Here is a 23650-nt window from a genome sequence, read left to right as displayed (position 1 = left end):
TTCGTTCTCTACCGGGGAATCTACTCTGTATGTTTCCGGGTCCTCCTCTTCCTCTTCCTGGTCCTCATCATCCCCATAGTAGCCCGTCCCGGTTTGTTCTTCTATCATACCAAATTCTTGGTCCTCACAAAAAGAAGCCTCTCCTTGATGAGTATGGTCTTACGTATGGTTGTACCTCGAAGGGTTCTGACCTCATCGGAGTTTCAAACCGGGGCTTTTTACTCAGGGGGATAGGATCAGTAGAGCCTGAGGGTCTCGCCCCATGTGGATCATACGAGAGGAAATGTTCTGGATTTTTATCATAAAAATCTGCCAAAGAAGACATTCTTGACATGACCCTATCTATGTCTTCACTGGACCATTTCTTGGAACTGGGAATGACTCTCTCAGCAAGTCTATGGGATTTATCTTGAGTAGCTTTGCTGGTTTTAGACATATCATCAGACCTGGTTTTGTCTGTCTGTTTAGGGGGAGTGGAGTGTTTCACAGGTGTGGAAGAGTGCAAAGGTTGTTTCTTCTGCTGTTTTCCCCCCTCCCTGTGAGTGGAAAAATGTTTTCCCTGTCCTTTAGTGGCTCCGGAGTTTTTCGACGCCTGGCGTCGAGGATCGGGGGTGGAGTCCCTGTCCTTCGAGCGTGGGGCCTCGCTGGTTTTAACTGCGGGCTCCAACTCCTGGAGCGCGGACTGGGGGTGGAAGTCGTCTTCGTCTTCCGACGATCGAACTTCTGTTAGCCTAGGGAGCGAGGCACTCTTGGCAAGAGTGGATGATTGCCTGGAGTCATGCGGCGATCTTGATCGAGAGCACCCAGAGGACACCGAATCGGACCGTTCTGTTTGTGCCTCTTTCCGAGAACTCGACGTCGTCGAGTCTCGGTTGGACTTAGTGTGTTTAGTGTGTGTAGTATGTGAAGCGCTTGTGTCGCCGGGGGTCTTCCCCATAGCCGCCCTGCCGGACGACCTTCCGAGGTCGGGGACCTGCACTCGGCTGTCTTTCGATGCCGTAATGCCCTCGCCGTCCGAAAGTATGGCGTTGCTGCCGTCGCTGAAGGCGCCCTCCGCTGCCATGGCCGCCTGCCTGGCGTGGTGGGCCCAACGCTTTGTCGAACGGTCCTTAAGTGTCTTAGGTTTAAACCTACTACACGCTCTGCAGTTCGCTTCGGGGTGGTCCCTCGGCAAGCAGAGATTGCACGTGGCGTGCCTGTCGACCCAAGGGTATTTGCGATTGCACTTGGGGCAGAATTGAAAAGGGGGACCCTCCATACGCACCTTGAGGCAGCGGTCTGTTAAGTGTAGGAAAAGTATAAGGTGTACCTATATAGCAAGAGTGTAGAGTATGTACCACCCCCCACTCTCCCTACTTGCAGGGCCGCGGCCAGAGGCCTTCCAAGGCCCGGGCCGAGGCCAGCGGCCTTCTGAGGCCCAAATCCGTCGTGCAGCAGCCGACGGTCGATTTCTTCTCCAGCCGGCGTTGAGTGTCGAAGTTCGATGTTGGGGTGGGGAAGGATGTAAATAGATTATTATTTTTAAATTTGTAGCAAAAGTATGGTAAGGCCAGGGGACTCCGCAAAATGCTTCCGACCAGTATGGCGGAAAAAAACAATCTGAGGATCCTAGACGCGTGAGGGTTCTTGGGTACAGTGGACGTCACACTAGGGATAGTATTACTGGCACGCCCTGTGTCGACGCCCATTTTCGAGTTTCGAAAACCAAACTGTAGTACTCCGCAGCTTCCACTAGATGTCGGCCTATGCAACAGCGGTGTCCAGTCATTTGGTCGACAGCAAACTGGTCGACTGCAATTTGGTCGACACCATTTGGTCGAATGCCAAATGGTCGAATTTTATTTTTTTTTATATATGTGTTTTGTGGGTTTTCGTGTGGGGAAAAAAAAAAAAGAAAAAAAAGGGGGTTGGCGGGGGGGGCCCCCCCAAAAAAAAACCAAAAAAGGGGTAAAAAAAAAAAAAAAAAATCGACCATTTGGCATTCGACCAAATGGTGTCGACCAGTTGTCCTGTCGACCAAATGTTTTCGACCAATTGACTGGTGTGATCTAAGCAGATTCCACAAGCCTCAGAAATATATATATACATATGCGCTGCGCCCAGTCACCTCAGTTCAACATTTTTTCCTTTGCACTCTGACACTGATGGACCACAGAACTAAGGTGTAAGAGCTACCCCAAGAGGGTCAGGCGGGTAAGGTGATGAGGAATCTGTGGGCGGAAATTCCATCAAAAAGAACATTACTCAGGGGTAAGTAATGTGTTCTTCTAACAGACTCCTTCCTCTCACCGATTCCTAATTTTTTGATAGATTCCCAAAGCAGTAAAACTATCTAGAGGAGGCAGGGTAACAAGGATACCACCTAAACTAGAAAACTCTGAAGGAAATCTCTGCCAAAACTTGCGTCTTGATCAGATATAAAATCCAAGCAGTAATGTTTACCAAATGTTTGCAAGGAAGCCCAGGTAGCTGCCTGGCAAATATCCAGAACAGGAACTCCGCGTTGCAGAGCCGAAGTGGATCCAACCCGCTGGTGGAATGAGCCCCAAAGACCCTCATGGATCTCGTTGCCCACCAGATCATAGCATTTCAAGATAAAAAGAATGATCAATCAAAACAGGGTCTGTTTGGTAATAGCTCTGCCCGCTCTGGCACCCGCATTACTAACCAAAAGTTGATAATCAGTCCTGTTCTCCAGTCTCTGAGAGATGAAGAACTTGAGGGGCCGCACCTCATCCAGCCAATGGAAAGCCTCCTCTGCCTTGGAAGGGTGATGCAGAGAAAATAAGATGATCAGATGGATCTTTTAAGAGAGATGGAAATCAGAGACCACCTTCGGAAGGAAGGAGCATCTAGCTCACAACGTGCCTTTTCCTGGGGGAAAAAGTAGGGAGGATTAACCCACAGATTCTGGCGCTCACTCACCCTTCTAGCAGAAGTGATGGCAACCAGGAAAATGTCCATAAGGTGAGCAGTCTTAAAGATCAAGAATGGAGGGACTTAAACAGAGCGCCCATTATAAACGTCAATACTAAATTCAAATCCCATGCCAGAAAAACAAACTGGCATGGACAAAACATATTGGAAAGATCACCAAGGAATTAGTATGATTGTGGTTATCGTGAACAAGGAGCCCTGCTCCGGGGTTCTCTTGAAGACCAAAATGGCCATGAGATACTTCTTTAGCGCACTAATCCGCAGGCCTGTCCAGGCCAATGACCGAAGAAATTACAAAACAGAGTAAGTTCAGCAAGTAAAAGGGTCCAGATCCCTCTCCCTGCATCAAGCTGAAAACCTCTGCCACCTGCAGGAATACATGGATTTGGTGCCGGGTCTTCTAGCAGAAAGGAGCATATCCAGAACGTTCTCAGATAAATCCCACTCCCTATATCTCATTCTTTCAGCAGCCAGGCATGAAGGATCAGGCTGTGGCAGTTTGGGTGCAGGACCCGCCCCTCTGAGTGTGAGAAGAGGTCGACTCTCTGCCGAAGACTCCAAGAAGGGCACACTGCCATGTCCAGCAACTCCGGGTACCAGGGTCTCCGTGCCCAGTCGTGAGCAATCAAGATCAATGTGGCACCAAATGCAGTCTCCTGAGAACCAGCGGTATGACAGGGATCAGAGAGAGCACATAGAGCAGGTGAAAGTTCGATTCAACCGTCATGGCGTCCCCCAGCACTCCCCGACGAGGAATTTCCCTGGACCAGAAATACCTGCACTTCGGTTTTACAATGAAGTGCAGAGGTCCACTTAGCAAGCACCCCCAGATGGAGAAAATCTCCAGAATTTCATGGCAGAGCCCCCACTCAACCACTTGCTTGCGGCACAAATGTCCCTACCCATGTAAAAACACTCATGATGGCTTTGTCCTTAACGCCAGTTAAAAAAAAAAAATTCCACAGTAAGAAAACACCACCTTGCTGGCTACACAAAAGCTCCCTTACTACATACAAGAACACTCATCAGGTTAACAGTTTGCCATTAACGCCAGTAAAAAACGCAATGCCACAGGAATTAAACATTTCCATGTTGTTTGCAAAAAAGTCTGCCACCACCATGTAAGAACACACAAGAGGCTTTGCCTTCATGCCAGTAAAAATGCAATGCCACCAATAATGAAACATTGCTTTGCTGGCTGCACAAATGCTTCCCCAATGTAACATACATCATGTTGGCCTTGCTTTTATCACAAGTAAAACGTGCCACGCCATAGTAATACAATGTCCATTCTGCCTGTCCCATCCCTCCCGCCCGCTGCTCCAGGTAATAACACTGATCAAGTTTGCATTGCGCAAAAATGCCAGAAAAACATGCCATGGCACTGGAAGAAAACACCATGCTTACATCCCCATTAGGTCCCAGTCTGACACACAACCATTCATACACATTCACCCTCCAATTACTCTCCCCTACAGCTTCTCTCAATCATGAATGTGTACACCCAGAACATTCACACTGCATACACCCAGAACATTCACACTGCATACTCAGTCTCACGCATTCACACCCATACATACACATTTACACTGCACTTTCATTCACATACGCAGACACCACATATGCATAAACACCCAACAACGTGCACGCAATCCATACAAACATGCCTTTTTCTCATACCCGTTTCCAGACCATCTCTTGATGCTCCTCTCGCCAGGCCACTGGCTCCTGCCCTCCAAGCAAACAGTATACAGGAAACAGGAAAAGCTTCCTGGTACCTGACACGAACGGTGGAGCCACAGTGGCCCACCCATGCACTGTAGCCAAGAATGTCTCTTCAACTTCATTAAGCTTGACATTGCAACCAGTGAAAAACGTCTGATAAGAAATCGTGTAGAGCAGTGAAGGTACAACTTAAGACACAATAGCCAATGACACAGGTATCACTGTAACAGCTAAGGCATAAAGGTTTGGGCGGAGTTGGAGACAGGGGAACTCCGGTTGCTGACACCATCCTCGTTGTCATTGGTTAAGGAAGAAATGTAGGAGCGGAATGGAGCCTAAATGTTCCTGGGTCTAGATCCCACAGGTTGTACGGTAGCCCAGCACTCCTCAGCGTCTGAGGCCCAAGTGATAGCCCAGAGCCACTGAGAGTGTGTGTGTGGGGGCCCCAGGTCAAAGCCAAAGCAGCAGAATACAGCGGGTTTCCAGTAGCATGCATAGTCCTGCCAATTTCTGGAGTCACGTCCGAGCCGGGGGAATTTGTGAAAGAGGCAGACCAATGGGGATTTGGTAACTGTGCAATCCAACATTTCAGATATGGTAGTACATACCTCTTCCAAAAACAGGAAGAGGCGCAGACAGGACCGTACCATTTGAATATAGTTTGTGTCATTTGTCCCACATCTTGGACACCTTGGGGGATGGTCTTTCGACATGTAGTACAGTCTGATCGGAGTATAATAGAATCTATGGAGAACCTTAAATTGGATCAACTTAAATGGAGAGTTAAATGAGATTTTGTGGATGCAGGAACACGTGCAATCCCAACATTGATCTGTTATCTCGACCCCCATGTCCTTGCCCCTGGTGTCCCCGAGTGTGACGAATGAGGAGGGTGTCCTACTCTGTAGGACGGCATATATTCTAGAGACTTTGCCCCTGAGGGTCGTGGAATCCAGGATTTCGGAATATAATTGGATTGTCTGAAGGTATCGATGGGAAGCCTGGGTAGCTATTCTTGAGCGACCAGCGCAAACCAGCATAGTGGAGTCAGCGTGTCGGCCCAGCACGCAGGGGTTCTGGTAAGTCTGGCCATTCAAGAAAGCCATCTTGGGAGAAGACATCTCCGAGAGCGCCCAGGCCTGTACTAGACCACACACGTGCTGTCGCAGTGTCCATCCCAGGGGATTCAGGGAGAAAATCCCAGAGGGGGAGGTCACTGGTGTGCCGACCAGCTTCCACAATTTATTTAAAGCCAACGCTGTGGCCCCAGTGGGATTGAGGGATTCAAATTTGACGCCAAGAGAGGGGAGAACCAAAGAACGGATATCACAGTTGTCTATTGCCAGGCGTGCAAGTTTTACATGGAGGGGGGGAATTGGCAGATGCAAACCAGTATGATGCAAAGTGGGCCTGGGCAACTATCCAGTACATCTCAAAGTCAGGGGCGCCAAATCCGCCCCTCGACATCGGGGTAGTTAGTGTATCGAATTTCAGCTGGACATCGCCGGAGTGCCATAGAAAGGTGTTGATAGTGCAAGTCAGTGTTTTAAAGAATTTGCGACCCGGCCATAGGGGAATATTTTAAAATGTGTATAAGAGTTGGGACAGTACAATCATTTTGAGGATAGCGATCCTACCGGCCAGTGAGGTCGGTAGTCTAGCCCAGCCTCCGAATTTAACGCCAAGGGTGGACGAACAAGTTACTTACCTGTAACTGTTCTCCAGCATGGGTCTGGCATGGATTCACATGCTCATGAATACATAGCGGTACACTCATGCACAACCACTGGAGGTGGCAAGGCTCAACATTAAGTATTTCAACAACTCAACATTAAGCATCTCTTACCTCCTCACCAGGCTCAACTTCAAGCGAACAGGTTGCGCAGCACTGCTTGGCTGACTCTGGACTCCTCCCTGCAATCCCGGTCGACGCAGTAGAATCTCGTGAAGGTGTGCGTCGACCTCCATGTAGCAGCCCTGCAGATGTTCAGCAGGGGCACACCAGACGGGAATGGAGTGGTAGCAGCGATCGCTCTGGTTGAAAGGGCTCTCGGTTGGCCTGAGAGCCATCTAGAAATGGAAGCCTTCGAGAGGGTCTTCCCTTGGTTCACAGGTCCAAAGTTCACAAAAAGCTGTGAAGTCTTCCGAAAACTCTTCATGTGGTCCACGTAGAACTTCAGCGCTCTAGCCACATCCAGCGAGTGCAAAGTCCTCTCAGCCGGCGATGAAGGCGACGGGAAGAAAACCGGTAACACCAAGGGCTCGTTGAGATGGAAGTCCGACGGCACCTTGGGCATGAAGGAGGGGTGTGTCCTCAGCACTACCCTCGTTTCGGGGAATGTCAGGTATGGAGGTTTACAGGAGAGGGCCTGGATCTCTCCCACTCGTTGTGCGGAGGTGATGGCCACAAGAAACGCTGTCTTCCACGATAAGAACTGGATGCAAGTGCTGAATGCAAGGGCTCGAGTGGGGGACCCATGAGCCTGGTCAGCACCATGTTGAGCTCCCACGCCGTGGCCGGAGCCTTCACCGGCAGGAACGAGCGGAACAGTCCTTTCATGAACTCCTTCACCAGGCGATGAGCCCACAGAGACGACCGCCCCAGAGTTCTGGTGTAGCGGGAGATAGCCGCCAGATGGATTTTGATGGAGGCATGAGCCAGCCCTACCTTGGCAAGTACAGCAGCACTTGAGGAGCCGTAATCCGCAGAGGGTTGATCTTCTGTGCACGGCACCAGACAGAGAACCTCTTCCACTTGTGTCCATAGCACTTAAGAGTCGAGGACGCCCTGGCCTTTGCAAGCACCTCCTTGCAGTCTGCCAGGATATCGTACCCTCCAAACTCTAGTGATGCAGGAGCTAGGCCTGCAGGTTCAGCGATCCTGGGTCGTGATGTAGGATGGCGCCTCCTTACCTGGTGAGAAGATCCGTGTCCGTCGGCAGTTTGACTGGGGGGACGCGGACATGTCCAGAAGGTCCAGGAACCAGATCTGCCTCGGCCATGCCGGTGCGACGAGGATCCTCCTGCATTGGGACCGTCTGAGTTGACTGATGAGTCGCAGCAGCAACGGCGGGAACGCATACAAGAACAGGCCATCCAAGGGGAATGAGAATGCGTCACCCATGGTCCACAGCTGGGGAAACCTGCTGGCGAACCTCCGGCACTTGGCGTTCGTCACCGTCGCAAATGGATAGATTTGGGGATTGCCACATCGTCGGAATAGGAGATCCACTTGATCCTGCCGAAGCTCCCGCTTGTGGCAAGAGCGCAGCTCCCTGCTGAGCGAGTCGGCGATGGTGTTCTTTATTGCTGCCAGATGGAAGGGTAGCAGGAACATCCCCTGGGCCACGACCCAGTGCCACAGATCCTGCGCTTCCTTGGATAGGGCTGGGGATCTGGTTCCCCCCCCTGCTTCCGGATGTAGAACTTTGTGGTTTTGTTGTCAGTGAAGATCCTCACCACCTTGCCCTTGAGGGACAGGAGGAAAGACCTGAGGGCCCAGAACACGGCTCGGAGCTCCAGGACGTTGATGTGTAGTGACCTCTCCTCTGGGGTCCAAAGGCCTCTTGTGTTGAGATCTCCGGTGTGTGCTCCCCATCCCCCCAGGGAGGCATCCGTCGTCACAGCTCCCGATGCTCTGGGGTCTGGAAGTCCATGCCCACCTCTAGATGCGCGCGGTTGCCCCACCACTGGATTGCTTGGCGAAAAGTCTTGTTGAGGGAGATCTGGTCTTCTAAGCTGCCCGCCGCTTGCATCCAACGGGCATTGAGGAACTCCTGTAGTGGACGCATCCGCAATCTGCACAGACGTACAAGGTAGATGCACAATGACATCATGCCGAGTAGGGACTTGATGGACCTCACCCTGGCCCCTTCCATGGTCAACAGCCATTGAAGCTTGCCCAGGATAGCCTTCGTCCTCTCCTCAGGTGGGCGTTCTGTGACGGTACCAAGTGAGACTTTGCAAAGTTGATCGAGAGTCCCAGTTCCGCGAGCAGGCGGACGGTCTTCGTTGTGTGATCGACGGCGAGTTCTCTTGACTTTGCTCGGATGAGCCAATCGTCCAGATAGGGATATACGTGGATCCCTTGCAGGCGCAGCCTCGCCGCCACCGGTGCCAGACACTTGGTGAAGACCTTTGGCGCCGACTTCAACCCAAAGGGCAGGGCCTTGAACTGGTAGTGCCGCCCTTGAACCACAAACCGTAGGAACTTTCGATGTCCTTTGCGTATGGGGATGTGGAAGTAAGCATCCTCCAAGTCCAGCGGCGACAGGAAATCGCCCTCCTCTAGCTGTCCCAGCACGTGCTGAAGGGAGACCATCCAGAACTTCTAGGACTTGATGTATTTGTTGAGGCGGCGAAGGTCCAGGATGGGTCGCCAACCGCCAGTCTTCTTTTGGATGAGGAAGTACCGTGAGTATACTCCGGAGCCTCTTCGGGCCGATTTCTATCATGCCCTTTTTTTGCATTGCTCGTACCTCCAGAAGTAGCTGTGGCACATGGTTTTTCTTCCTGGCCACGGGTGGTAGACGGAGACACTTTCTTTGGAATTCCAGAGTGTGCCCATTGGCCAGAACATCCGGCACCCAATTGTCGGTGGAGATGGACTCCCACGCGCTGACCAAATTCGCCAGCTGGCCTCCCACCGGGGTGCTCGGGTGGGGGCCCGACGTCACGGCCGGTTCAATCTTGCTTCGCTGAGGCCTTGCCTCCTTGGCGACGACGATGATGCCCTTCGGCCCTGCTGCGGCCTCTGTAAGCCTCCTGCGATGACGAGCGGGCCGCTTGCCGGTACGATGTGGAACCGCCACCAAATCCTTTGGAGGCACCTTGAGACCTGCCTCTGGGGGTCCGAAAGGACGGCCGCCGTTGATGGAAAGAACCCAAGGCCCGGGCCGTCTCGGTGTCCGCCTTGATGGCCTGCAGTGACTCGTCTATGGCCTTGCCGAAAAGGTTGTTCCCGTCGAAGGGCATGTCCAGTACCCTGGTCTGAACGTCCTGACAGATGTCGGTGGCCTTGAGCCACCCGCGCCTGCGGAGGCAAACGCTGTTTCCCATCTGGCGAAAACCGGTGTCGGCGATGTCCGTGGCCACTGTGATGGCGTGGTCCAATGCCACCCGGCCTTCCTGTAGGATTTCAAGGGCCTCCGCCCTCTTGTCTGGCAGGAAATCCAGGAGGGGAGCGATCTTGAACCACAGCTCCCTGTCGTAGCGTGCCACGATCACAAGGGAGTTTGCCACCTTGATGGTCGTCGCCGCCGTCGACGAGATGACTCGTCCCATGGTGTCCAGCTTCTTCCCCTCGCTGTCCGCTGGGGCATTGGAAGTTGATGCCGTTGCCCCTGCCGATTTCTTCTTGGCCGCCGCAGCGACCAGTGAATCCGGGGGTGGCTGAGCTCTGAGGCACATCGGGGCGGAATCTGGGAACCGGTACTTATTCTCATACCAGTCCCTCTTCGCAGGAGCCGTGGACGGGTTCTTGAGGAGCAATAGTCCCTCGTCCCAGATGTCGTCTAGCAATGGGACTGAGAGGACTGTCTTCTTCTTGGCCTCCCGTCATTGGTAGAGGAAACCCTCCCTCTGTTCTTTGGGATAGAGCTGGGAAAGCTCCGATGTCCTGGCGATCATGGCGTGAAAGGAGCCAATTTCGTCGGGAGGGGAGGCCTGGGCAGGGGGTGATGGGACATGCGTCCCGTCGTCACCGCCGTCGTCGTCCATCCCTGTCGTCGCCGTCTCCGTTCTGTCTCATCACTCGGCGGAGGGGAAGGAGGTGAAGGCTGGAAAGGAGGGGGTGGATGGATTCGCCTCCGCTTGCTCGGTGGGCTCCCTGACGGTCCAGGCGCCACTGGATCGTCCGCTGAGGGTCCTTCCTCTGTGTTGTCCTGTGGGGTAGGCATCGGTTTTGACGGCAGCGACTGCTGGGGAGTGGGATCCTCCGTCTCCTCCATGGCCTGCGGTTCCTCGTCAGCTCCACCGTTGCTCTCTACGTCCGCCTTGTCTGGTTCCCTCCCCTAGGACCGGACTTCCTCGAACTTCTTGTCTATGATCTTTGACGGCAACAAGCTCATCTTGGTGGTATCCATGTCCGTTATGGCTACTGTGTCCCCCCCTTTCTCGTCCCGAGGATTCACGGGGGTCTTCTCGATAGGCTGAAAAGATGTTTCCCACCGGGGTGGCAGGGAAACTCTAGGCCAAGCAGTCGGTTCCACTGGGATAGCCTCCACAGGCTTTGCCAGCGCCTCCACGATTCCTTCAATCGAAGCCTTCGCCGGGTGAATCAGGGCCCTCATGACCTTGCCCGCGTCTGGGGCCTTCACCTTAGGGGGAGGGTCACTGCCTTGCCCCCCCTTGGCTTTCTCCGTCAGGATCGACCGGGGCTTCTCCCGAAGCTAACCCGGATTCTCCGACTTCCTTTTCCCTGAGCCAGAGCGTTGGCTCGTGGTTGGTGGTGTTGGGGACATCGCGCCATGCCTGGCAGCCGAGGAGCCCGAACCAACTGCGCTCCCGGTGCCCGCAGACTCACAGTGCTTTGCATTTTGTTGGGCCCCCGTCGCCAGAGTGCCCTCAAAGGTCTTAGAAGACTGCTTGGACTTCTACTCACCTGTTGCTGGGCTCTTCGCCTCCAGCCAGTCAGCAAGTCGTTTACGAGGGTCCTTCATGGTCCGGACGGACATGTTCTTGCAGAACGCACAGTCCTCCGTGCAATTTGTCGGCATGAAGGCAGTAGAGGCACCGGGAGTACTCATTCTCCTTAAAGACATTCTGTAATCCACATCCCGGGCAGTTCCTAAACAGCTTGGATCCAGTAGGTGTTGTGTCTCCTTTCTCTTGGGCCATGTCCACGCAGGGTAGGCCTCAAAGATCTTCCGGAATCCTCCAAGAAGAGAAACTCAACGAAAAATTCGCCCTTGAGGGGTGTAAAAAATTCCAAAACAGGTCCCTGTTGATCGGAAGAAGAATCGGTGGCGCTTGAGGCTCGAATTGACCGAAAAATAAGAACATTCTTAGAGAAAAGGCAAAACACAGAAAAAGCTCGAGAGCTATAGCACGAGGACTCCCAACACTTGAACGTGCGGTAAAAATCTGAAGATGGCTGCCAGAGGAGGGGCTTAGGTAGTGGGCAGTAATTGGCTGGGGGCAGTATGACCCAGAGACCACTGATTGGTTATTAGTAGAAAGACAGTTCAGAAATGAAACTGAAACTGATTTTTTTCTCTACCAAGGATTTCCAGCCTGACGACGGGAATATTCATGAGCATATGAATCCATGCCAGAGCCCATGCTGGAGAACAGGTACTTTTCAAAGTTAGCATCGTAGTAGGAGATCGAGTGACGTGTGATCACTACTCCAAGGTAGGTAATTTCAGCCTGTGACCATGCAAATCCTTGTGTGTCTGGAGGGGGGAGGGTGGTGGCTTCCGTCAATGGTAATAACACAGATTTAGAGCAGTTTACTTTGAGACCAGAAAGAGTACGACATCATTCAGAATTTTAAGAAAGTCTCTTTAAAACAGCTGCTCCTGCCATTTGCTTATATGCAGTCTCCACAGCATCAATGGCATTTTGAATCAATGTATTCAGGGCAAGTTGACCCTCATGAGCAATACTTTGTAATGTGTCCTGTAGAGTGGCTGCAATTTTGTTAAGGCGAGATTATAAAGCGTACCATTATGTGCCAAGTCATGAGAGCTTTGACAATTGCCACTCAAACACTGTCAGCTGCTGCGATGGCATATTTGTTTCCTCATTTTCTGGGGGTGTTTACAGGTAGAAAAAGGTGCTGCACACATCTTTCTAGCTGCAGTGACAACCAATGAGTCGGTGGGCGATGTCCCCAATGTAAGCTATGACTGATGGTGCTGGCTTATATTTTATTTCAATTCTCGTGTTTACAGCTCTTGCAGTGGCTGGCATCTGTAATCCTGAGGTAACTTGTCGCTGGATAGAGTTTAATAGTGGAATGCGAGGTGCAATAGACACTGCTCTTCCAACGTCTACTAAATAACATTTTTCTGCCTTAATTTCCTGAGTATTTAATGTGAACCTAGCTAACTCCTGGCCATTTTAATAGGGCTTTGAAATTGCACTGGTCTTCTATTGCTGATTTGTTAAGTGGCGAGTCATTATTATATGGAGGATCCATGGCCTAACCATGTGGGCCATCTTGCCCATTAGTTCTTCACCCCCCCTCCCCCCGGTATCCTCTGCTTTCTCAAAGGTCCTCTAGATGTATACCGTCTATGTAAGGTGTCTTCATGGGTGTATCAAAGGGGACTGTTACTGCGAGCAGTCACTTCCTTTGGACACTACCTTTCCTTTCATACAGGAACGTTGCAATCTTCAACAGTTTCCATAAAGCACATGTTTTCCCAAAGGGAATCATGCAGAATAAAAGGTAAACCCAGTATCTGCCTCTTCTTCCTGAATCTCCCCCTCTTTGGATTCATCCACCTCCTACTTGTTGGATTAGTACATTTCTTCCACCCCCTTCCCACAGAACGTAGAGTTACAGAAAAGGCAACATTTTAATGGTAGCACTCCATTACTGCGACCAACTAAAACATTGACTTTGTTTATTGCAACCCTCCCCCCCTTAGAACCCATATACATGTGGGGGGATGGGCATAGTATAAAATGGATGCAGGGGATCCTGCAAGGGTATCTCCCTGAATACATATATATGGTTTGAAAAGGGGGTCAAAATAAAAAATAAGTCGGGCAGTGAAATGGTCGCAGTAATCACATAGATCCAATTTTAATGGGGCATTCTCCATTTGGAGAGAGCAAACTGCAGCACCCAAGAAATGTAATTGTAAGGGTAAATGTAGGCATGCTCGACCCCTTGAGAGCAAAGCCCCAGCCCCTAAATTGCCAGGCAGCAGTCCATGTCCATCATAGTCTATTTCAGATTCCGATCTTGGTACTGGAACCCATCTGCACATCAGAGAATCCCATTTACAGTTTCTGGTCTCAGTCTTCAATTAAGCGCCCATCTGATGGTGGGGAAAAAAATCCGAGAACGTGGAGCATCAAGGGCACCTGAGCCCGTACAGTAGGGATAGTGCGTCAGGAACGCTCCTGTTGACACACTTTTGGAATAACCCACATGTAACACTCCACACCTACCACTAGTCAGCCTAGGCAAAGCATGTTCGTCCAAACAAGATTCGAAAGCCTCAAAAACGCACGCACTTAGTCAAGATTTGAGGCCAGTTATAACAAGTCCACCTTATGTAGAAGTTCAAGAGAAGAGCAGATTTGAAAGTGGGCCTTCCTGATAACTTCTTCAATCTGCGGTACAAGGAACATTTCTACATCAAAGATGTTACCAAGGCTTGCCATAGTTGGACAAGGGCCGAGTACAGCTGCCCATCTTAACTGAATGGTTCTGGGATTTTCGGCCTTAAAGCATAAAATAGATCTCTTGTTATCATTAAGGCAGACGTTACGTCTTGACATTCTGTCTTGTGTAGTGCATAAGCAGTTGGCGATGTTACTTTGGATAAAGCTGTTTTTTTGTAAGATTGAAGGCAATTTATGATTCATCAGCATAAAGCTGAAAGGCGGACAAGAATTATTTGATTTTGGCAGCTAGAGGTTGGATGTAGCAGTTCAACAACAGCCAGGGCAAGACTGTTAGGCTGTGGGGGATGCTAACTTCCAGAGCAGTAGAAGGAGGGGCTCAATTCATCTTCAGCAATGTTGTTCAGTTACTAAGGAAGGACACTAGCCAGGAAAGCACTGATCTGTCAATGGCCATGTTGGACTGTAGTCCATTTATGAGAACAGTCTGCTTGACCTTATCTTAATGTGGACAGGCCAAGCAAGGTCGGAATAGTGCCATTCTCTATGTTAAAGTCCTTCCGAATCTCTTTCCCCCATGATGATTAGAGCTGTTTTAGTACCTCTGATGCTCTGATTATCTGTCATCTATGAGGTGGTGAAGTTCAATGTAATCAGAGAGTTGATTACTAACCTTGAAGATATTTTCGGGAAAAGGGATGTCTGAAAACTTGACCGTTTTCCAAGTTGTCTCTGCTGTGGGTTTCTTAATTTGCAGTGTAGCCTAGGCCTGTTTAAATCCTAGGGTATTCTCCCCAAAGTAAAAAAGGCATTCAATATTCTTCCCGTTGGTGTGGCTATGATTGAGATACAGTCTTTGTTAATGGGAGCTGGACAGGGTTTACTTTGGGCTCCTGATGCCTTAATTGTTTTATGATTTTAGCAAAGTCTTCGGGTAGATTGAAGCTGGTAAACTTCAAACTGGGCAGGGAAATTGTGGGCAGAGAGGAGCAGGAATTCTGTAATCTACCAGAAGGAGGCATTTGTGAGCCATCACGAGCTACTGTTACAAAGGTGGGCTAATAGCTTACATGATGGAGCAAGTGATGAAAAAAGGAGAGGAATCACACATACATTTTATCAGGAAGCATAGCTACCTCCCCTCAATGGATCCTAGCCATCCTCCATTTGGTTACCCTTTGTAGCAGAACAAAAGATTTTCAGTTTTCTTTCCATTACAGAAATGATCCCAAAGGTCTCACTGTCTGGAATATTGTGTCCAGTTCTACAGACCATGGCTCCAGAAAGTCAGTTCACAGCAATGCCGGCTGGTGCATACAAGGTGCTGAGGAGCAGCCCCGGTCGTTCTAGTCCGGCCGCCACATCTCGGTCATGCACAACGCTACACTTCTGAAGCTCTATGCACGACAGAGGATAATCTCATTGCCAGCAGGGACAGGGCTTCTCTGTCCATGCAGGCCATAGCAGGAGCAATGGAGCAGGTTATTTACAAGCTCTACTCAGGTCTTCCTATAGACGCAGCAGGATGAACTTAGGTGCGGGAACTGTCAATCAGCCTTTCCTTCCGGTCGTTGAATGGGGACTTGAAAAGATTATTCAAGCAGAGAAAGGGATCAAGCATGGAATGAGGCCACAAAAAAAGGTACGCGTGTGAATGTGTGAGCGTATGAAAATGTGTGAACATGAGTGTACTTGGGAGGGGAGGCAAGGCAGGCACCATTAGAATATGTTTTTCAGTGGAAATCCTGGCATACCGGGAACTGGCTGCATAACTGGTTCAAAGGACAATGCTGGCATATGTTGAGCGTAACAGTGCTAGTGCTGCCATACATTGAGGGCACAGGCCTCGTGAAGAGTCTTCGCACTGCCGGGTTATGTTCTGAACACAGGCACATGAAGATATGTTGGAAAATGCTTGTGTACTGCTGGTAACCTGCCACCTAGTGGATCTGCTAACCTACAAAACAGATTGTAAATTAGGTGGCTTTTTACCCATTTTTCTGGTTTGGGCCCTGTGGATAGGTTGGGCCGCCCTTAACAATTCACTGAAAATATTTCTGCTCCTCCAGTAAAAGATTTACCAGTTCCCACTGGTCCAGAGATAGGCTTCCAAAATGGACCATAGTTTGAATCACAAGACAAACAAAATGCCACTCCAAACTTGTCACTGAGGAAAAGAAACACTGGATAAGAACAGTATTCATGACGGAGCATTTGGGGAGCGCACAAGGGTGTGATGGAACATCTAAACTTTGCTTTGATCTGCAAAATCAGGTTTTCAGACCCCTCCGTGTTTAAAGACCACTCTGCCCGGTTTGCATTACAAAAGATTCAAAATCTCTGCAAAATAACGACTCCACTCTTGGTGGAATGGCAGTTTATGTACTGTACCTTGTAAAATGTCGACTTTCTTCATGTACTTCCATTTCTGTGCTCTTAAAGTCATTCAGCTCTTTCCGTATGGCAGCCTAATAAAAGAGAGAAAATATCAGAACGGTTAGGCCACGTCTCATGTAATGCTAAGATAGCCAGAGACATTTTCTTTGCTACTCACATGATCCTACCCTTTGAGTGCCATGTTTAGTCGACAAGATATATACAGACATTGCTCTGTGTAGGACTTAAGTAAGAACAATTGTAAATGGTGTACTTGTAACTATGGTGTCATGTCTGTAATATTTAAGACACTGGATGTCAACCTAAGTGAATACAGCATGTTCTTTGCCTGCCCGGGTGTCTTCAGACCTGAGGGAAGCATGGCATGTTTTAAGCAATGCCTACCTGGGCCTTGCTCAGCAGCAGAGCTCGGGCACTGAGCTACATGCTGGACATGGGAGTGCTCTATGACAGCACTTCAGCCACAAGTCATTCAACGAAATAGACCTATCGCCCCAGCATGCTCAAAGCAGCAGCACAACACTTGCCAGTTGGTCTCTGTGTCAGAGGCCTGCTGTCAGGCCGCGCCATGTGCGCTGGAGCCACACATCTTTTATAGTGCTAAAGTGTTTGGGGGCATGAGCGGGAAGGTGGCAAGACAGCAACTATCTTTCTAACCTTTAGGGGGCTGAAGGTGGGTGAAGAGGGCAAGTTATGTGGCAGTGTATTCTGTTAGGCAAATGTAGCGTGGCACCAGATGTTATTTTACTCATCACTGTTACTTATCATGTTTCACCGTTTTAACCCGTGCATTACTAGTGACTTGGGACAGGGCTGTACAGGAAGGGGGAGGGGAAACAGTGGTGCTGGGGAGGAGGGTAGTCTAGACAAAAGCATACAAAAGTATAGGGATAACAACAGGGTTCTTTTTACCTTTGGTCTCAGAGTGACATCACAAGACATTCAGCATCTATGCATGAAACCTCAGTGGGAAGAAACCATGTGCTAATAACTTCCTATTGCAGCCATAAATAGCAAGTCTTCAAACATGAGCGGTTCCCCCACCTTGCTACTTGGATGCCAGGGTAAGAATGGTAACCTTAATTCAAAAACCGCTTCATCATAACGCAAGAGTACAGCAGCATTAATTAAAACACAACTTCAGAAGAACTATGTTGTAAAAGATTGGTCGTGGACAGAAGAGAATAGTGTTGAACTTCTTTATGGTAAATTAAAGTTAATGAGGTAAACACCCAAAAACGCAAAGTAAGTGCAGTCAGTAGCCAACCCTCAAACTGCCAGACATAGAACCCTTTTCCCACAAGATTCTACTATGACATCATACCGGGAAGCAGCAAGGTAATACCTAATATAAGAAACAAATAATATGGGTAATATCCCACACCTCCTTCACTTATAAATGTACAAAAGGAATATTAACCAGAAGTAAATACGACATTGTCAGAAGTTAAAAGGTATTTAGCCAAGCACAGAATATTACACTTAAATGATTCTGTTCAGATTAAACTTGCCTTTTGCTGTTCCTATGAAATATTTTTCATATCTTTCCATTAAACTGGTTGTTAATTTAGCTTCTCTTCTTTACGGATATGTCTAGCTAGTCGAACCCTGACAATATCATCTGGTGCAACCATTATATTGGCAGAAGCTTTTCTCATCCTGTAGTGTTTACTCTTCGCCCCAAATAAGACTACAAAGGGGATCAATCTAGTTGAACTGTGTGGGGAAAATCTCATGACAGATACTCTAACTTTCATGGCTTCTTTGTGGACAGAAGCACATTATTCAGTCTTCTGGACGGTGTGCCGTGAAAGTCGAAAACAGTATGTCGAAAGTCATAATGTCGGAAAAAAAGAATGTCGATCATTTTTCTTCCCGAATGTTTTATTTTTTATTTACATTTTTTTGGGTTACACAAGTAAAAAAAGGGTAAAACAAAAATAAAATTACAAAAAGGGTGGTTGGGGAGACCCCCCCATTTCGAACAAAAAACAAGCAAAAATAGATATTCAAAAAAAAATTTCGACTTTTTTTCTCAACATTATGACTTTCGACATAATGTCATTCGAAATTATCACTATAAACCCTTCTGGACAGTTTCAAATCGTAACTTCAAAAAGTATGGACGGGATAATCATAGGCATGAAACAAACGTAGGTTTTACAATATTGCTTTTTTTGCTGATGTCTCCACACAGTGGTGTTTGGAAGTTGAAGAATTCACCAACTTAAGACAATATACTATTTCATGTAGAAGTGTATTGTCCTTTCCATTCAGTGCATGGCATCTTTACCTCGACCCCTTCTGCTAGAGGTCAAAATTCTCCACCCTTTTCCAGTTCTCGCAGTAATATCCATGGTTGTCAGAATAGTAGTCTTGAATCAAATCAAAGCAAGAAGTTATTAGCAAGTCTCCCTTCCAAAAGAAGGAAATATGAATTAACTCAAAGGAAATTTCTCTGGAATGGAAACAAACAAGTTCCTTCCAATTGGCAAAAGTCTCATGTTTCCCAGGTCTCACTCTGATGTCACTTACAATCTCAGTATCTCCTGGTTCACACTGATCCAGAGGGATTTTAGCTGCTCTTTGTGGACTAGTTTTGGATCTCTTGGGAGGAGGTCTGTGTTCTTTCTTCTCGTATCTCGAGATTAGGTAACAGGATTGGACATTCTTGAAAATATTCTTACAATTGTAGCATGGCCTGCTTTGTAGGTGGCTGATGGAAGGGAGGCTAGCTTGGCGGGGTTAAGAACAGGACCCTTTTCCTTTCAGGCCGGTTCCTTTCAGGTCTTTACTGCCCGCCAAACTCCCCTAATCTTCCTTCTCGCTGCCCAGATACTGGCTTGTGACTACAGAGCTCTTAGCTACTTCTCTCGGGTCGTAGCTCCTCTATCTCCTCAAACACTTCGCCACACATTTGTATCTCCTCCTGCTAATCACATACACCTCTTTGTCTGTGGGTGTGTGTCTTCCTTTCTCATATGTTCTACCTCAAATCTTACCCTTTCGTGCAACTCTTTTCTAATACTTTTTTCCCCCAAAGGTGTTATTCCCTCAGCTTCTCCTCAAGCTGCTATCCAAATCAGATTCCCATCTTCCACGCCTCAGTTTCTCTTTTCACCACCTTCTCCTACTCTTATCTCTTCTTTCCCATCTTCTTTCCCATCTGCTCTTCATTGCAGCACATCCTCCAAAACCTCTATTCCATTCTTCAACAAGATAGTCTTCTCTCCTCTACCTCCTCTTTTCTCCTCCTTTCCACCCCTCCAGTCACTCGGATTGCTTTCTAAACCACCAGTTCTTTCACAGATCTTACCGGCTCCTCTATCCCCTCTCACCAGCCTCTTTTCCACACCAAATGTCTTCCAACAAATGCATTACAACCCAGGTGTCTTTAATGGAGGAGTGTGAGACCTATGTGTCCTTGGGCCAGTCCACCATATTGGTTTCTTCTCTGGCTTTGAGCAGCCATGTTCTGCACTTGCTATGTGCTTCTGTTCTCACTATTGTAGCCTCTCCACTTCCAAGTCGGGCTTTCTCATTTGGACTCATCTGTGACTAACACTTGGGGGGGGGAGGGAGACTTGCTCTTTCCTACATTAAGGTTTAGAATGTGCGTCGTCAGTGCTTCAGTGGCAGCTGGGTGGATCTCATCTTTCATAATTGTCTCTTAAATGTAATTTGTAGTTATTCCACTAATGTGATGAGCTCTAGCCCATGCCCTTGGTGTTGTGGGGGGGGGCAGAGGTGCGAGGGATGACAAGGTGATCATCCCCACATCACCCCCGGGACCTGCATCATGGTGCTGGTGTTGACCTATTGTAACCTTCCTATATACCCCAAAGTTCAAGCAGGGGACACTGTCGAACTTATTAATTCAGTCAACTGCCCCCACTAGTCTCAGGCTAGCAGTTATTTTGCGAAAATATGACATAGAAATGTACTGCTGTATATCTTTGCTTGTAAACTGAGCACCATTGTCTACCATGGTAATGGGATATCCCAGAAAAGAATCCACACGCAGAGCTCATGGTACCAATCTTCACCCATCAACACAACAGAAAAGATATCTTGCATCTTCCTTTTCCTACCACTTACAAAACACCTCTCCTTTTTCAGATGTACCAGGGTGTCTTGAGAGCATGAAAACAGCAGAGGTAAGCGGTATCCCAGTAACATAACATTGAAATATATCCTCTAGAAATATAGTGATACCATCACTAGATGAATTGTGTACCATTTTTACCTCCATGCATTTAGAAAAGAAGTGAACTTTGAAACCTGCATGAGAACTAATATCCCGACACACACTAATGCGTCCTAAAATATACATTGCTAGACCTTGCCACAGTAAGTTAGGAAGTTTTTGTGGAGCCAAGGTTGTATCCTAAACTTCTAACTTTAGTCAGAATTGGCACATTCCATGCATTATTTTAAGTGATTCATAATAAATCTTCCATAGCCTGGCCACCAGCAGTCAGCTCTTAGTAGCTGTTTGGTCCTTGTTACTCCAATGTGTCCAACATGTGCTAAATTGGTGAATGTTTCCCTTACCCACTAGAGGCAATAGTCTTACCAGTATAATCTTAACTCCCAACTTAAACACTTGTTTCATCTTTGAGAGACCACAATTAACATTGTTTTTGATCAAGTCATTATGTCTCTACAGAAGTACAGTATCTTTGTCATTGTTAGGCAGAAACCTGTGCAGTTCCCTCTGGGACCACTGCAAAAGATTTAAGACTACAGGTGTTTGGCAGTAAACCCACTTGGTAGCAGTCTGTACCACACAGATTCACTTGGTAGCTGTGGCTGAGCATTCAGACTTCCCTCAAGAAGAGTCAGGCAGTATACAGAGTATTCACAATAGATCAAGAGAACACAACAGAACAAGTAAACACTGACCAGGGCTTGGTGTAAAAGAGATAATTATTTATTTAAAAACCACATCTAGAATAACACACAGGCACCAATAGTAAGCAATTCAAAAACACGGTCACTAAAAGATATACACTCCCTTAAAAGAATATTAGACAAGTCTTAAGTAAAGCCCCACTTATTTTCAGATCGCTTAACGTAGATGGCACTCTAATAGTTCGTTTTTAAAAGGGAGAGAAAAGCAGAGAACAAGTTGAAACAGATCCCAACACTTTTACAAGAACATAACAAGAGAGGAAGGCAAAGTAAAGCCGTGAAGTTAGAGTTCAATAGGCCGGATCCACTATCAGAGGATCAAACGAAATGTGTCCAAGGTCACACAGTTGCAGTGCACAAACGTCTTGTAATGGTTCAAAAAGGAGTTGGACCAAAGAAAGGGACCAGTTAGAGGGTCAAGGCGGCCAGCCCAGTCCAGAAGGTTAAGGAGTTATTATTACCTTGTAGCAATCTCTAGAAAGGGAGGCCTGGCGGACACGGTACCTTAAAGTGGTGAGAAGACTCCAGCGGGGGCAGTTGTTCCTGGCAGCGGATGCAAGTTGGTGCTTCGTCCGGGGGAAGAGAGGATCTCGTTGTGGAGGAAGACAGGAGTCCGTTGCACTGCCAGGGAAGAAACCAGCCGCGGAGTTTCTCAGGTACAAGGAGCGGTCCGTTGATTCGCGGTTCAGTGGTGAGTGGCTATCCGGCCGCCGGGGTGCTTGGCACGGGCAGTTCGACCACAAACCGGTCTGGGGTGCGAAGGAGGAGGGAAAAACTGGTTGTGCTCACCAGTCAGGGGAAGAAGCCTCTCCAGTCGGGAGATCTTCTCTGTTGTCGGGAAGTGGTGAGTCGGTTCCGCAGGGCTCCACTGGTGGTGTCGTCGTGGTATGTCGGCTCAGCTTCTCCCTCGTCGGATTCTCAGGTCCTGTGGCGACTTCTGAAGTTCCAGTTCCAAAAGCCCTGCTTTTATGCAGCATACCCCCATTCACTCAGCCTAGCTGTCAATTAAACATGCTAAGTGGTGAGCCGGCCGGCTCACCACTTGGGCCAATCACACAAGAGTGCGACTTGAGTTACCAAGGTAACTCAGTCCAGGGTGCCTAAACCCCCTCCCACACCCCCTGTGGTACCCAGACAGAGTGGCACCACTTTTGGAGGCTTCCCTGGAGAAGCCCGCCAAAAAGTGGAACAAAGGGCTCGACTTGGGTTGGAGTCACAGAAGAGAACACAAACGCCATTTTAGAATCGAGTCCTGGCAAAAAATACTAACCGGCGAATTAATATTAATTAAATAAACCGGCGGTATGTTCGAGGCTATGAGAATTAAATAAAGTTGGTAGCCTCGAACAATGGGAAAATCCCATAGGAATATATTCGCGGTCGAATATAAAAAGTAGTTTCCACTGCCACCAGCCAAAACTTGATCAGGGGGGACGGAGACGTGCCCCCTCGACTAACAGACCCCGGGACAATCGAATTGTCCCGACCAGTACGTCCACAATATGATGGTTTGTACTGGTTTCTGTTAATAATTTGGGACTAGTAAAGCCAATGGTGACTTTACATGCCCTGGGTGACAGTAGTCAGTCCCAGGGTATGGAGTCTATGGTGGGGTGTCACTATGACACCCCTGTGTTACTGCACGAGGGTGCTGTGTAACACACATAGTAAAAACACATGAGACCCTATGGAGTAAAGGACCCCATAGCCCATGAAACACATTAACATTCAAAGGAACACCATAAATCATGTCCAAGAGTGGGAAAAAAAGAGTCTCACTCTTGGCAGGAGAAAAAAACAAACTCCAGAAATCCAGCAAAGCTGCTGGGGGACTCACTAGGTTAGGAAATTCAGCCTAAAGAGAGAATTCTCCCTAACAGTCATCCAGCATTATATACACGTTTTGTGCCACAAATATATTCTTGTGTAACAAGCAATTGACATTCTTGAATTACAGAGTTAATTTCAACACATTTGTATTGTGGAGATGTAGGTTATCTTTTGGGTAAGGACTGCTTTTTTTTTTTTTTTTTAACCAATATCCACTTTAAGTAACAAAAAAACAAAAAAAGAAATGTCAGTGTTAGCAGTGGTTGCACTTTACATTTTGTCTCGATTTGCACTTTCTAAAATGAACTATAAATGTACCAGTTATACAGCTGTATTTTTTTAAAAACATTTCTTTATTCGTTTTTGATACCAACATACAACATAGGCAGAACTTATTTGCATAATCATACTTCACGTGTTGTTCTTCCAACCTTTACCCTCCCATCCCTCCCACTTCCCCGCTCCCCTACGGTTAGCCTTGATTTGCATCTCTTGCTTCCTTCATTATTTCTCCTCAACACCCATTGTCTCTCCATCGTCTATC

The 23650-nt window shown here is 48.2% G+C and overlaps 1 protein-coding gene across 4 annotated transcripts in view; it reads right to left on the bottom strand.

Moving 5' to 3' along the window:
• The window catches only part of PHACTR2 (phosphatase and actin regulator 2), a 951421-nt gene that overhangs the window by 13120 nt on the left and 914651 nt on the right, over positions 1 to 23650 (bottom strand). For all 4 annotated transcript variants that reach the window (XM_069607614.1, XM_069607616.1, XM_069607613.1 and 1 more), the window contains one exon: positions 16357 to 16433. In XM_069607614.1, the coding sequence (XP_069463715.1) occupies positions 16357 to 16433 (77 nt within the window). The remainder of the gene's footprint in view (positions 1 to 16356; positions 16434 to 23650) is intronic.

Source organism: Ambystoma mexicanum, chromosome 4q, assembly GCF_040938575.1.
Source record: "Ambystoma mexicanum isolate Mex_15411 chromosome 4q, UKY_AmexF1_1, whole genome shotgun sequence".
Classification (NCBI taxonomy): Eukaryota; Metazoa; Chordata; class Amphibia; order Caudata; family Ambystomatidae; genus Ambystoma; species Ambystoma mexicanum.
The sequence above is the reverse complement of the archived record's forward strand: the minus strand, read 5'-3'. Positions and strand labels throughout refer to the sequence as shown.